At 44.4% G+C, this 14,479-nt stretch overlaps 1 protein-coding gene across 1 annotated transcript in view; it reads left to right on the top strand.

Moving 5' to 3' along the window:
- Positions 1-4,444: 4,444 nt before the first annotated feature.
- Positions 4,445-14,479, top strand: part of tgfbr2b (transforming growth factor beta receptor 2b) — a 38,651-nt gene continuing 28,616 nt past the window's right edge. Inside the window, exons 1-3 of the mRNA XM_079227763.1 lie at positions 4,445-4,521; positions 13,518-13,662; positions 13,764-13,957. Coding sequence (XP_079083889.1) covers positions 13,520-13,662; positions 13,764-13,957 — 337 coding nt within the window. The 5' untranslated portion in view covers positions 4,445-4,521; positions 13,518-13,519. The remainder of the gene's footprint in view (positions 4,522-13,517; positions 13,663-13,763; positions 13,958-14,479) is intronic.

The following is a 14,479-nucleotide window of genomic DNA, read 5'->3' as shown; positions in this document are numbered from 1 at the left end:
GTGTAAATTCTTTCACTCATGTCCACAGCTGTTCCCAACATTCCATAGTGGAGTCTGCTGGACTTCCAGGAGCTGGAACACAAACACACACACGCACACACACACACACACACACATACACACACACACACTGTATTATACCACTGAGCACAAAGGTCAACCACGGCCCTCGGCAGCCTTCGTTAAAGCACTGATACTGTGGTTTAACTCCTGCTAGCCGTGGCGTTCTGGTTAGGTGCTAGCTGCTAGCATGCATCACCTGCTTGTTGAGCGGGTTGTCATGGCGACAAGTGATTGTGACCAATAGGAATGCTGTGTGTTGATTGAGAGAGAGAAGGCTCTGACTCACTGAGGAGCTGTCTGTGATGTGTGACTCATCATGTTGCTGGGTATTGTGCATGATGAATAAAGAAAGGGACTTTACACATCAGACACAAGCCGCACACTTCACACCACACACACTTTCACTCAGCCGTCGCTCAGACCGGCTCCTCCCTCTTTTCACCTCCATGTTTAAAGGAATCGACAGCCTCGTGGTCATGCAACGCTTCACCCAGACAGAGAGAAGGGCTGTTTGACGTCTGTAGTGAGCGTTTCCTGTTTGCCCCGTCACACGACACCATGACAACAGAGAGCGGCGAAGAACCAGATGGTGTGATGGTCTTCAAATCCGGCTGATCAACTGGAGCCTGATGCCATTAATCACTCCCCAAGTTATCATTGCACTTGCCTTTCGCTGGGGAATCCCATCAGACAGCAACTTTGCTTCAGTCAGCAGTTAAGAAAACAGCATCCTGTCATGATGTCACCAGGAAACAACTAGATCGTCTTCCTGCTGGTATATTTTACCCATCAACCTCATTGTAGCCATGTCGCCATACTCTCAGATTTCAGATTACTTAGTTGAGCACAATGCTCTCAAAACCACCGCAAATCATTTAGCAAAAGCTACAGAAGTAAGTACAGTTACCAGGTAAGTACAGTTACCAGATATTGTGAATCTTATACAGATACAACATGGACATAGTGATATGTTGTACATACAAGGAATCCAACAACCGTTGTTTTTCTATCAATATTGTTTTGCTAATGATGAATACTTGCATATTAACAGCACTAATTGCTGTTTAAATGTCTATAAATTGTTATTTGGAAATATAAAGTCTCCATTAAAGACCACAGTTGTTTTTTATTTATAAACATTCAATCCTCTCACCATAACTCATCTTGAATAAAAACACAATTAACTTGCAGCACTTGATCTGAGGGACTACGTGGCTGATATATAAACTATATAACTATTATTTTTTCCCTATAAACATGGACTATCTGTTGGACATGGACTATCATGAATCACAGCGAGATGTTCTTTTACTCGCTCTCTCAGCCAGCATGGCAACAGAACGTGTATCCCAGATGTGTCCAATTGTCCAGTATTGTGAAACTCGCCTGGCAAAGAGTCCAGAGCACTTCAGGATGTGAACCGCCTCAGGAACACGGACTGGTTGTTCCAGGATGTTTAATGAAGCCAGTCGGCAGCTCACAGTCCTGTATGGAGCTCATCGGGCTTATTGGAGATGGACAGCTGCTGGTGTTGATAGCTGGAATGATTAATACAATTCAATTCAATTCAGTTTATTTTATATAGTTCAACATCACAAATACAAGTTTGCCTCGGAGGGCTTTACAATCTGTACACATGACATCCCTGTCCCGGAACCTCACATTGGATCAGGAAAAACTCCCCCCAATAATAATACAGAAACTACACCCACTGACACGTCCTATACATCATTCTAGTTTTCGGGAATCAACCAGAAATCTCTTAATTTGGGACTTGAACGTATCCAATTGACCCCATCTGATCTACATTTGGAGGAAAACAAAATTGTTCTGTGGTTTTTAGGTATTTTTTATTTGGGAGGACAGAGAATTTGGAAGAAACATAGTTTTGGTCTTTGTTTCTCAAATACTGCCCAAGCAATCAAACAGATTTCTAACAGCTGTCTGAATCCCTCTTTTCTTGACCATTTCAAGAATAAGGCCGGAGATATTTTCTATTTTTAATCAGAACCCAAATCATTGCAGTTTATTGCTGCATAACATGAACATAGTTAAAGAAAAAGGAAATTAGAAAATAACAGAAAGTGTAGCAAAAAGCAAGAAACCTAAATAAAGAATAGAAGAAAAAATTAAAAGGTTTTTAGAAGTGGTCGTTATGTGCCAAATTGTCTCGGAGTGTTGAAAGGTTCCCAGTGGGATGAATACAGAGATATGTTCAGGTACCGTGTCTAGGAGGGGTGATAGGCCATGTCCGGGGGGTGTTGAGCAGGCCACTGTACAGACTTATTCTGCAGGAGTTGTGAGAGTTTGTAAACAAATGTTTAGATCTAGCTTTGCCCACACTTTCTTCAATTCATCAAGACTTTTCTCTTTTTTTGCTCTCCGTTCACCGAAAGAAGTGTTCTTCAGACAGGTAACACGGGGTGAGGTACTGATAAACAAATGCTGCTTTGTGGATTCGGTATTTCTTTAAGGTGAAATGAAATGGAAAACTGGGCATTGAGGGGTGAAATGTGTTGATCACTTGTATTTGAGATTCCCTTTTTTCCCTGTGAAAGGATTTCTACTATCTTTATTTGGGGGAGTTTTTCCTGATCCGATGTGAGGTCCCGGGACAGGGATGTCGTATGTCTTACAGATTGTAAAGCCTTCTGAGGCAAATTTGTATTTGTGATTTTGGGCTTTACAAAATGAACTGAATTGAAGCTGAAATTCGTGCAACCTCAGAAGTGTGGAAGCTATCATCACCAATATATGGTCAACCCACACAAAGCAGCTCACTTCCTGAATGGTGACCAAGAAACTAACTGCAGACTCCTGACGAGCTGGTCGTGGTGTTGGATTCTCTTTCAACAACAAAAACACAAGAATGTCCCTACTTATTAAAAAGGGATTCACTTTTTTAGACATAAAGCCCAATTCTGTTTATTTGTAAAATATATTCTACTACAACTAACTACCAAACACAAACAGAACCGGGCCCCAAGGGAGCTGGACTGGAGAGGACTGCTGAGAGGGGTGGGCGGGGCTGTGAGACTCTGGAGAGCGTGGCTTGGTTCCAGTGCTGGTCGAGAGCAGCGTGCCCAGACCTGCTGCCTCTAAGACCAGACGGCAGACTCTTTGGATTCTCTGGCACCGGGCTCAAGTTCTGTGCTGCCATCTCAAATGCAGCAGAGCTCACTGCCATGTTGTGGACAGTCTGGATGTGATGCTGATGCCTCATGTGACCTCCATGACACAAACAGCGAGGAGACTATTTCTGGATAGTCTATCGGTTTATGGCATGCAGCTTGCCCAATGCCCAGCCTCCAGCGGGGCCTCCAGCGGGGCCTCCAGCGGGGCCTCCAGCAGTGACCGGTTCTCCAAGGACAGACCCAGATCCGACTTGGCTGCCCTCTTCGACCTGCAGGTGGAGATCTGGTGGGAGGTGGAGAGCCCCGTGCCCGTCAGCGGGTCTACTCCTCCAGTCAAGAGCAGGGCTTCGCCCCGCCGGCCCCACTGGGACCCAACACCAGGCTGCTGGAGGCCCAGACCGTACTGCTGGGCCCGGGGGAGGGAAGTGAGGCCAGAACCAGAACCAGGATTGAGCGGGGAAGACTGTCAGACCCTAATTCAAGGACCTTACAGAGAAAATGTATTTGACATTTGAAATAAAGAAAAAAGAATAAGAAAAGTAAAAAGTGTATGACACCTATTCAGCTGGCTGGAACCTTGTTCACTCCCAGTCTACACATTCGGAACATCTCCAGAAACGTTGTGTATTTCAGAAAGCTGGCTGGCAACATGCCAAGGCCCTGAGTTTATGTATATGTATGGAGAGCTGTTTACTGTTGTCCTTGCCAGTATTAAGTAATTACACACACACACACACACACACACACACACACACACACACACACACACACATACACAGTAGCGTTTCCATTACTTCAGAGGACATTAACACCGTCACATTATGGGGACATACGCTTTGTCCCAGAAGAGAAGGCGGTTCCCCACAACGCAACTGTGTAAACAGATGTGTGCACTCACAACATGAGTTAAACACATCCACACACAAACACACACACACACACACACACACACACACACACACACACACACGCACACACACACACACACACACACACAGAGAGAGAGCGAGAGAGAGAGAGAGCGCGCGCGAGAGAGAGAGAGAGAGAGAGAGAGTCCTCCCCTCTCTTTTCCTGTGTGTGTGTGTGTGTGTGTGTGTGTGTGTGTGTGTGTGTGTGTGTGTGTGTGTGTGTGTGTGTGTGTGTGTGTGTGTGGTTCAGCAGTCGTCTCCAGCTGCTGCGCGGAGAGGAGCCTCTCTTCCTCTGAGTGAGACCTTCTCTGGAGGACCGGACCAGCAGGACATGGAGGGCTCGCGCCGCGCCGCGTCTCTTCGGGGTCTGGTCTCGAGCCTCCTGCTCACCGCGCTGCTGGAGCCCGGAGCTGCCGGTGAGTTCCGCGTTTGCCTAAACTTTAAAGTAACTTTAAAGTAGCGCACAAGCTCGCTCCGCTGCCCGGTAACGCTGTGAAGAGCTCGCGCCGCTGCTGCCCGCGCGACAGGTGACTCCCAGACAGCTCTGCGGCGGGTTCACGTGTTCCTCCAGTCAGCCTCTTTTCTACCATCATATCATGACAGTTATGATATATCATAACTGTCATAACCATCATAACTATAACTATCATAAATAACATAACTGTCATAACTATCATAACGGTCATAACTGTCATAACGATCATAACCATAATAACTAGCATAACTAGCATAACTCTCATAACTCTCATAACACCAGCTATAGTCACACTTCGGTAGAATTGGCCGTTTATTGGCCAGCAATGTAAAAGCTGTTTCTATGAATAATATCACATTTTAATATGGAGTGCAACATAACTTCCTTGTTATTTAACTCTGACATTGGGGTTCATGTTCAACATGTCAGACCCAGAGATATGTCAACATACACCGTGTGTTGTGCATTATTTCATACAAATGTACAATATTTGGTATCTTTGTAATAATGTTGGAGTATTTATATTTAAAAGTGAATTTGTGAGTGTGGTTCCTCAGCTCCTGAATGTGAACTAACAGACATGAACTTCCCTATTGATCCTCACATTAAGGCAGTTATGTTTCACAGTACACCTTTCTGAAAATGTATGTTTAAATATGCAAATAGGGCCTCATCTTTCCAAGTATGTGCTTATTTGCAAACATTTCCCGACGTGAAACCTGAACATTGGATAAAGTCCAAAATTCGTGTTTCCTTTTGTTGACATATTAGACATATTTTTACAGAAGGAATGTTGGATATCTCTTTTTATCGCTCCATGAATCAGAAAATACTGTCAACAGCTAGAAAATCCCTTTTCACCAACAACATGTTGCATCATCAGCTGTGAACCATCATGTAAAAAGCTTCAGAACAGAATGAAAGTGTAAAGTTTGGTGGATGTGAGAGCTGCTGGAGAGAACGGCATTTAAAGAGATGTTTAGTAATATTACATACATTTTGAAGACTCTACAGCTGAATGGATATCACCATGAAACTTATTGAGACAATATTTCTTTACATTACAAGTTTGCTGAAATGTTGTGTTCAAAGAGGCAAATTAGTTATTATTTAATGGTCGCTTTTGGTGAATTTAGGACAATTCTACAATTCTAGGTGAGCTCGCTCCTCTCCTCTGGACCTCATGTGAGATCTCCTTCACAGTCAATTTGACAGTGCTAATGCAAAACTTAAAGAGTCAAATTTAACACTGAGTCAGTGAACATATGGTCCCTATCTACAGTGTTAAAGTTACACTGAACATAGTGTTAACATTTCAGAGTCAATTCAACTCTGGTAACTCTGGTTACACTACACTACACTGAGAAGTGTTACTCAGATTTTACACTAGGATGTAAATAACACTTAATAGTTTTATTTTTGTTTGAATCTAAGACTCAAATATTACTCTTCATTAGTGTTAGACCTACTTAACACTAAGTGTTGTTTTAACTGACTCTTGCCATTGTTAAAAAATATTTACTCTTGTATTTACTCCCTATTAGTGTACTTTTTATCCAACACTTACCTACTTAATGATTCACTCCTTTTTACCTCTTCAACAGAATAACTATGAAGTGTTTTGCATTTTCTCACTTTACCATGTCCAGCTAACACTTAAAACAATACAACTAAAATATGTCTGCAGGGGGAAAAAAACAACAAACACCAGTATATCAGATCTTAATAACAATTTATTAAAAATAAAAACATTTTAGTTTAGTTTGCATACAATGTTCACTTATGTTTCTGAGATGCCAGTGTAACTCCCATCCGTCAGACCTTTGGTCGTTGTAGTCCAGACAATACGTCTCCACCAGCTTTCTTAACCAGAACAGATCTGTTGTGAAACGAAAGAGAAGAGGACAAGACAATGAAATTAAATATGAAATGATTTTGAAGAAATGACCGTAAATACAAAGATTGACATTGTTTTTTTTAAATGAGGCAATCCCCAAAGGAAGTTCACAGCAAACATTTTACACATCAACTTACCTTCCCTCTGCCTTCTTCTGGAAGGGCTGACGTATCCTCAGCAGCCTGAGAGGTGCAGCACTGCAGCTATAAACACATGAGATAGGACTGAACGTCAGCAGACAGCAATATAATGCTCACGTTACTTTAAAAAATGAGAATTCAGTTGAACTGTTCCATAAGTGATTTAAAGAAACTTACCACAGTCTTTCGAGAAGTGCAAGATGGACAGTGAGGAGACTCCTGATCCGTCGGAGAGGAGATGGGCGGAGTACAGAGTAGTTTCCAGAGTACTCTACGTCTTGTAGCAGTGTACACATACATCAACACTGGGGTTTGTTTTACTCTGGCTGTTGTTGTATTACTCAGAAAGAGTAACTGTACTTTGACACTGCATGTTTACACTGAAAAGTTTAACTAAAACTTTAAATTATTTACACCAACACTGGGCAAGACATTGGTAGTAATTACTCTTGACGTTGTTGTAATAACTCTGGAAGAGTTCATACACTTTGACAATGCATATTTAACACTGGAGAATTTACTGTGTTGTCGGTGAGCTCGCTCCTCTGGACCTCATGTGAGAACATGACTTTCCGTCTGTCTAACCAAGCTCCGCCCACTTCAGTCCACCACAGAAAGCCTCCCCACGCGTCTTTCTGTGTGTGACAGGTGGGTGGATTGAACACAGCATGAGGATGGCAAGCACAACTCGTTGTGAACGCACACACATCACCCTCCCCTCTTTCTCTGCTGTCTGTTCCTGCCCTCCTCCCACAATGCATTGGGCCTATTTTCAACCTGGAAATCCCACATACCAGAAAAGACTGTGTGGTCCTGCTAGCATTATATGTGTCACAAATAGACATCAACACACACGCACAAGAAGACACGCAAAGCTCCACCCACATGCCCACCACACTGTTACCCCAGTTCCTCTGCCCCCGAGCAGCTCGACATGTTGCTTATCCAAACACCAGCCGGACTCGGTTGTTTTGTTTTTCAATCTCTTCTTTCAGTGTTTCCTTTCAATTGATGTGGAAACCGTCCGCTCAGTTGGCCATCGCAGGAAGGTTCCTTTTTCCTTCCTTTCCAGGGAATCAGTGTTTGTGCACAGGGCCTCCGCCTCACGACCACACCGGTGTGAGAAAGAGATGGCAGTTCGGATACCTTATATACTTTTTTACCTTGATCCCTAATGGGATACTATACCTCCCATGAACTCCAGCAGGAAACGTGGGCATGTTTGTTTAACATGGAGACAATACTTTGGTTGTACCTTTGGTAATGAACTTCAACAAGGACTGGGAGCGCACGTCCTTGTTGGTCCTTTACTACGTTGCATAGCCTGTTGATTCATAGATAACAGTCTTCATGGTAACGTTACGATGCAATGCAACCTCTGGTAGCGTTGGCCATTAGCTCCGTTATCGAGCTAAGCAGGACTCCGCTGCCTACCGGCTGCTGACACTTGATGTCACTACTGGGACGGTTTCTCACGCTCGGTTAAAAACGTTCCGTTTAAAACATTTCGGCAGTGATTTGGTAGCAAAGTATCAGTTCAGTATTCAAGTGTAAGGAACAGACTCCACTGGGCCTCAGTGTGGGAGACGAGAGCAGATGGGGGTCACCCACTTTGACCTCACTGAAGGGTCTCCCTTTGATTCTTTACCATATTAGTCGACTTCCCCTCTCGCCTCGCTTCGCCGACTCGCGGTGTCAAAGAGAAGAAGGATGGTGGAGGCGAAGGAGTGGAGCGAGTCAAGGGGAGGCAGATAAAGACGAGGAGGAACGAGAGGGTTACACACAAGTCGCAGGGAGTCGTGTTAAGAGGGAGAAACCCGTCGTGGAGGTGGGAGGGTACATTTCAGGAGCGTAGGGAGGGAGCTGGGCCGTCTGCTGGGGCAGTTATTTAGCAGCACACACACACACACACACACACACACACACACACACACACACACACACACACACACACACACACACACACACACACACACACACACACACACACAGGGATCAAATGTGGACACCACAACTAAATAAATGGGAACAAGGCATTCGGGTCATTCTCCACGGGTGCAGAGAGGGATTTCCAATCGTGTTTGCTCCTGCAGAGACCGCTCCACAATATTATTCATTTTGTTGATTCAGCAAGATATAATATTGAATATAATACTATTTCAAATATAATCATAATTGTATATGTTGGGAGTTTTTTGCACTCTGACACAGCCACACAAACAAACAAATATTGCTAATTCCTGACCGACATCCCCTGAAACCCAAACTTGTGCTTCCGTAAGAAGCTGAGGGAAGAAGTGTGGCTTTCAGGCTCTTTAAGGGACGCTTTCAGGACCTTTATGAGTTGCTTTCAGGCCCTTTAAGGGACGCTGCCCTGCAGTCGGCCTGGTGTGCAGATCGTCCCCCTTTTCCATTGCCGTTGGAGCAGTTCAGAGTCTTTTCCTGGTCGGGTGATAAACTGCTGTCCCGTTTCCTGTTCTGCCGTTCGCTGAGCTCACATCCTCAGTTGATTTACAAACCGCTGAGGATGTGGGCAGAGGGTCGGGGCTAGAGGGGGTATATACAAAATATATACCAACACGTTTTTTGCCACATTCATTATTTTAGATTTTCACTTCATGAAACAACATTTTTGTTATTTACTGGAGAATCTTTGTCTGAACTTTTCTGCATTTTCTCTGGTGAAACGCAGGTATTTATCAATGTAATTCGTCGATCTGACAGCCGGAAGCAGCTCGCAGCAGCACGGCTTCCCATCACAGTCACAGCCCCTTCAGGAGCCATCAGGAGCACGGTTAATGACAGTGCACGTTTTCCCGTGACACACCGAGGTCGACGTTGTTTTCATACTATAATTCCTACACATGAAGTAGCTGCAGGGAAAAAGTGCAGGGGAGAAAGTCAAAGCGTTTTTGCAGCTGGAACAATGACCCACATACCACCATAGACCTTCATGCACAGTGACCCGTTCACTTTCTGGTGGTGGGATTTCAAAGTAGAGCAGCTTCTAACTATCGAAGATCAACAGCGCTGTTGTTTCATCATTAATCTAGAAATGGGGACATTTACCTTTAGTCTTGGTTAACTCTTTGTACCGATGAAAGAAAGATATGTCTCATCTTCTTACAGTCATAACAGAGTCAAATTGAAACCTTTTACACATTTACTGCAATCAACAGAACTCTTTCGATTGATAGCCGTTGGTCATATGAATAGCTCGATGTTATTAACATCCCTGAACATGCTGTCTTATCTATTCATGTACACATATTTTCAAAAAACCTGTAGACGATGACAAAAAAAGAATTACTTTAAAAAAATGTCGTAAAGTGTCTTAAAACATGTTCTATAGAATTTATCATGAAACCGCTTCCAGTCATATTGCTAAGCTGGGCTACACACACCCCGGTTCCAGATCTGTACTGAAAGGTTCTCTGTATGGAGTTCAGAGGACATATATTGCTTCACAGGGGTTACCTGTTACCGGTTAGCCGTTAGCTAGCCAGTCAGTGCGGTGCATAGCGGCGGCCGTTAGCTAGCCAGTCAGCGCAGAGTGGTTAGCTAGACAGTACGTACCCAGCCCCCTCCACTCCCGCCCGATGTGTGCTTCAACCTTTACTTCCTCCTTCATAATGGCGTGGATAATATACGTAAGAGACGTCATTGAATATCTACGAATTTTGCCATATTATTTTTTGTAGCTTTTGCTGCGATGGCTGGATGAGACCAGCCTGAGTCAGAGGCGTTACATCACATTACTCCTCTCTATTATTACTATTATTGATGCTCTATTTCAATACTCTGAATCTTTTTAACACATGGACAACAGATTGGTGTTTTTCTTCTCATCTCCTTCTTGAAAATGAAGTTAGAAAGTTTAGTTCCTAAAAAGGTTGAACAGTCACTTTAAAGGACTTGCAATAACTAGTGATAACCCAAGCAACAGTGGCCTGGGTTCAGACTGTTAATCAAAGTTAACTCTTTACCAGCCAAAAACAACCGACTATCAGAACGTTGACAGTACATTTGCTCTTAATGTGCAATCAGCATTACACAACAGTGCAATAAAGATGAATCAACACCATAAAGAACTGACTGAGCTCACTGGCTGCTCGGTACAACTCTACCGCTGTTACTCATTCACAATGTATTTCCTTCTCTGTGGCACTGTGCTGCACTAAATCAGCAGGTTTATCTGTCTCTGGGGTGGTGTGTGGGTTTGAGCGCCCGGCTACGTCACACTCTCGGCCCTGTCCCCAAACTACACTCTTACCGTGTGACGGAGTGCGTCGTCTCCAAAGTATATTAACTGCTTAATGCACACCAACACGCACACATCCACCCACAAAGACGTACAACCGTAGCAGTGAAGCCTCACAGGAGAAAGCGTGGAGTTTGACGACACAAGGGAGGCCCAGGAGAACTCATGGAGTCACTCTGTCAACTCTGGTCGGGTTTCACGGCTCCGCAGACGTCGCTGCGAGTCAAATGATTGAGCGATAGCCGGACTGCTCTGCGTGCAGTTGTTTTGACTACATCTTGGATTTTGGACGTGTTGGGGGGCCGTTGCTGTTGTTTGCAAAAAAGGAGGGATGTGTGTGCAGACTGGAGTTTGTTCCCAGACTTTATCCAAGAGGTGGATGTAGTCACCATGACGTCACCCATTGGGTCTGTGGAAGATCTGCCACATTATACATTACAAGGGGCACAGCTGCAGATGTAAAGTCAAGTGTGAGGATGTGATGGATGACGGAGAAACAGTGACCTGTCAGCTTTATTTGGATGCTAATAAAGGAATTGTTCCAATTCCTCCAATGTAGCAAGATAACACGCCTTGCTAAAAGTGACAGAAAGGCCACAAGTTCACAGAAGTAAGATGGTAGTGAGTTCCCAGAAGGTATACCAAATAGGGCAACTAATGGTGAGGGACAGATATTGGTAGAAGTGACGGCTGAGAGAGTGTCAAAGACACCGTTCCAGAACGGCGCGAGTACAGGACAATCCCAGAACATGTGGCCAAGACTGGCCAGTCCTAAATGGCACCGGTCACAGCGTGAGTCTGCACCTGGGAATATACGAGCCAGTTTAATCTTGGACCAATGAACCCTGTGCACTACTTTACATTGTAAGATTCCATGCCGGGCACAGACAGAGGATGAGTGGACCCATTTCAAAGCGTTCTGTTCAGGACATTTCTGACCACATCCAAATTAAAATGTCTTAACTTTATCAATTCAGATATTTTACGGAGTAAAAACTGAACTGATTTTTTTTATTTTTTTTATCTATCATTTCAAACATTTTGCAAAAATTATGCTTCAATTCAAACAGTTGTTAAATACAACAGTTGATAAATACAACAGTTAATATTGGTACTTCATCCAGCCTCCTGCTCATTGGAAATGTGTTTTTTCTTGTTCATATGTGCTGCACTAAATAAGCAGGTTTATAAATAAGTTAACAAATAATTTATTTTTTATGTTGCACTGAAATTAAGTCATTTAGTGTGTTCTTGGTCACATCAAATTGAAAGCTGGACCAAAGTGTTTGATTTCATTCAATTACAATTAGGCCAAAGAAAAAGCCTCCAGTTGTAAATATAGTCTGGACAGTCTTTTTCTCTCAACGCCTCAATAGGTAGATCTTGCCTGTCACCGAGGCAGAGGTCAGGGATCTTGGGCTTAAAAAGGTTGGTGACCACTGCGCTAGGGGAACAGCTACAAATAGCTCACTGCTGTTTATTTCAACCAGAAGTGAGGGAAAAACTGATATGTGGTGCAGAGCCGGAAGGACTTCTGCCCAGTGGAGCTGGACCAGAGTTTTAAAGTCAGACCTCCCGGCTGCAGGAGGGTTTGTTCTGCACCACAACACTTGGGTACTATACATTGCTTCCAACCCACCCTTACTAGAACTCAAAAGTCACACGGAGAAACCTTGTTTTCTGCATGTTTAAGCTCTTAAACCTCCAATACCTGGGTTTTCAACACAGCGCTAGACCATCTGTGAGGGGGGTTGGAGTCAGACGGGCAGGTCTGAACCTGTCCCGGAGACCAAGGAGAACGACAGCGGTGAGATGATTTTGCAGATTAGAGCTACCACATGCAATGCTGTCCAACTAGCCATTTATGGATCACAAATGCAGATCTTCAACTCGTCAAACATGAAAGAGCAATAAGTTTATGAATAGCCGCGTTAGTCATTTTCTTCCTCCGCAGCAGACAGGTCTGTCCACTCATCCTGAAAATCTACAGTGGACAGATCAGAAAACACTTCTTTCTTTGATGCGTGAATGACTAACAAAAAAGATTTATTGCGTTTTTCAGGAAATCCTTGTGCACAGTGTTTTTTTTTCAAGGCATTGAATATTTCATGAGGTTTTGGGGTTTATGTATCCAAGTGGTTTTGCTGTAGCTTGGCACAGGCTGCCTATTGATTCAGCTGTGGTTGCCTGTGCTGGTGGTTCAGTGTGCGCGCTCTGTATGGCTCAAGGGTTTCCTCGGGCCCCATCAGCCCGTGGAGGTGTTTCCCTCGCTGGTGTGTCTGCGTCGACAGTGCTCTATGGGCCGGACCACCTTACATCCAGGCAGCTGATGCCGGCCTGTGGTTCTTGCGGTCGTGTACAGTATGTAGTTTGCAGTCAGGATAAATCAATAGATTTCTATCTATGTATTTATTTCCAGGTAGGTAGTCCAGGTATCGGCTTCGGATGAGAAATCCAATCGGTGCATTCAGACCAGCTGCAACCTCCAGTTCTATCCGAGTGAAGTCAATGAGGAAGTTAGAATTAAGACTTTTGCACCGATGAGGTGGTATTAAAATGTCTGTATTTCCAGTTTGAGAACAGCACTTGCCTGAAGCATGAAGCTGACCTGACGGATGCTCTCTGTGTGTGTTCTGCAGGTATGCCCCCTTACTTCCCGATGAGTCAGCTCTGTAAGTTCTGCGACGTCGAGCTTTCCTCCTGCAGCGGCACAGGGACCTGCATGTCCAACTGCTCCATCACGTCCACCTGCATGGACAGCCACGAGGTCTGCGTCTCCCTCTGGTAGGTACCCGAGAGAGAACGCTGCCGCTCATCTCTGAGATGTAACCAGATCGGTCTCAATGGACACAGCCCTAACAGTCTCATCTCTGCCCGTCTCTCAGGAGGAAGAACGAGACCGACTTCTCCGTCGAAACCCTGTGCCACGACCCGTCTAAGCCGCTCTACGGTGTGATGCTGGACGACTACAACAGCTCCACCTGCGTGATGAAGGAGAAGAACACCACGAGTGGGATGGCTCACGTCTGCTCCTGTACGGACGAGGAGGAGTGCAACGACCAACTCTTGTTCACCCCCGGTGAGTGCACGGTGAAGCTCACGCCCTCTCCTGAAGGTAAAGCTGCACCTGTCAGTGCATTGGTTTCAACCTGTGGACTAATCCACTACATCAAATGTGAACGGGTTTTAATGAACTCAGCCTTTTAGCATTTTTCAGCTCACTGCTTTGGTTTCACTTCTGGGTAAGTCTCACTGCTCGTATCTGCTTTGTTTCCACATTATGCAGCTATTTTCACTGGCGGGACCTCTGATTAATCCGCTGTATACTGTTCCCAGCATCAAACAGCGGATAAACAAAGGTTTCCATAGTGGAGCATTTAGCAGCTACATAACCAAAGAGAGAGTTGGTGGAGATAATAACAGCTATGAGGAGAGCAAAGGTGTCCAAACAAAGATAATGTTGGCCCGTGTCTGGATGTGTAAGATCAATTATGAATGCGTTAAAGGCGAAGGGATGAGGCTGGCAGTGCTATATCTCCCCAACACATTCAATGAACCCAAATATATACTATATACTACTATATACCGTGGTTTTTAGTAA

The sequence above is a fragment of the Taurulus bubalis genome (genome assembly GCF_910589615.1).
Source record: "Taurulus bubalis genome assembly, chromosome: 12".
NCBI classification, from domain to species: Eukaryota; Metazoa; Chordata; class Actinopteri; order Perciformes; family Cottidae; genus Taurulus; species Taurulus bubalis.
This window is presented reverse-complemented; position numbering and strand designations above follow the sequence as displayed.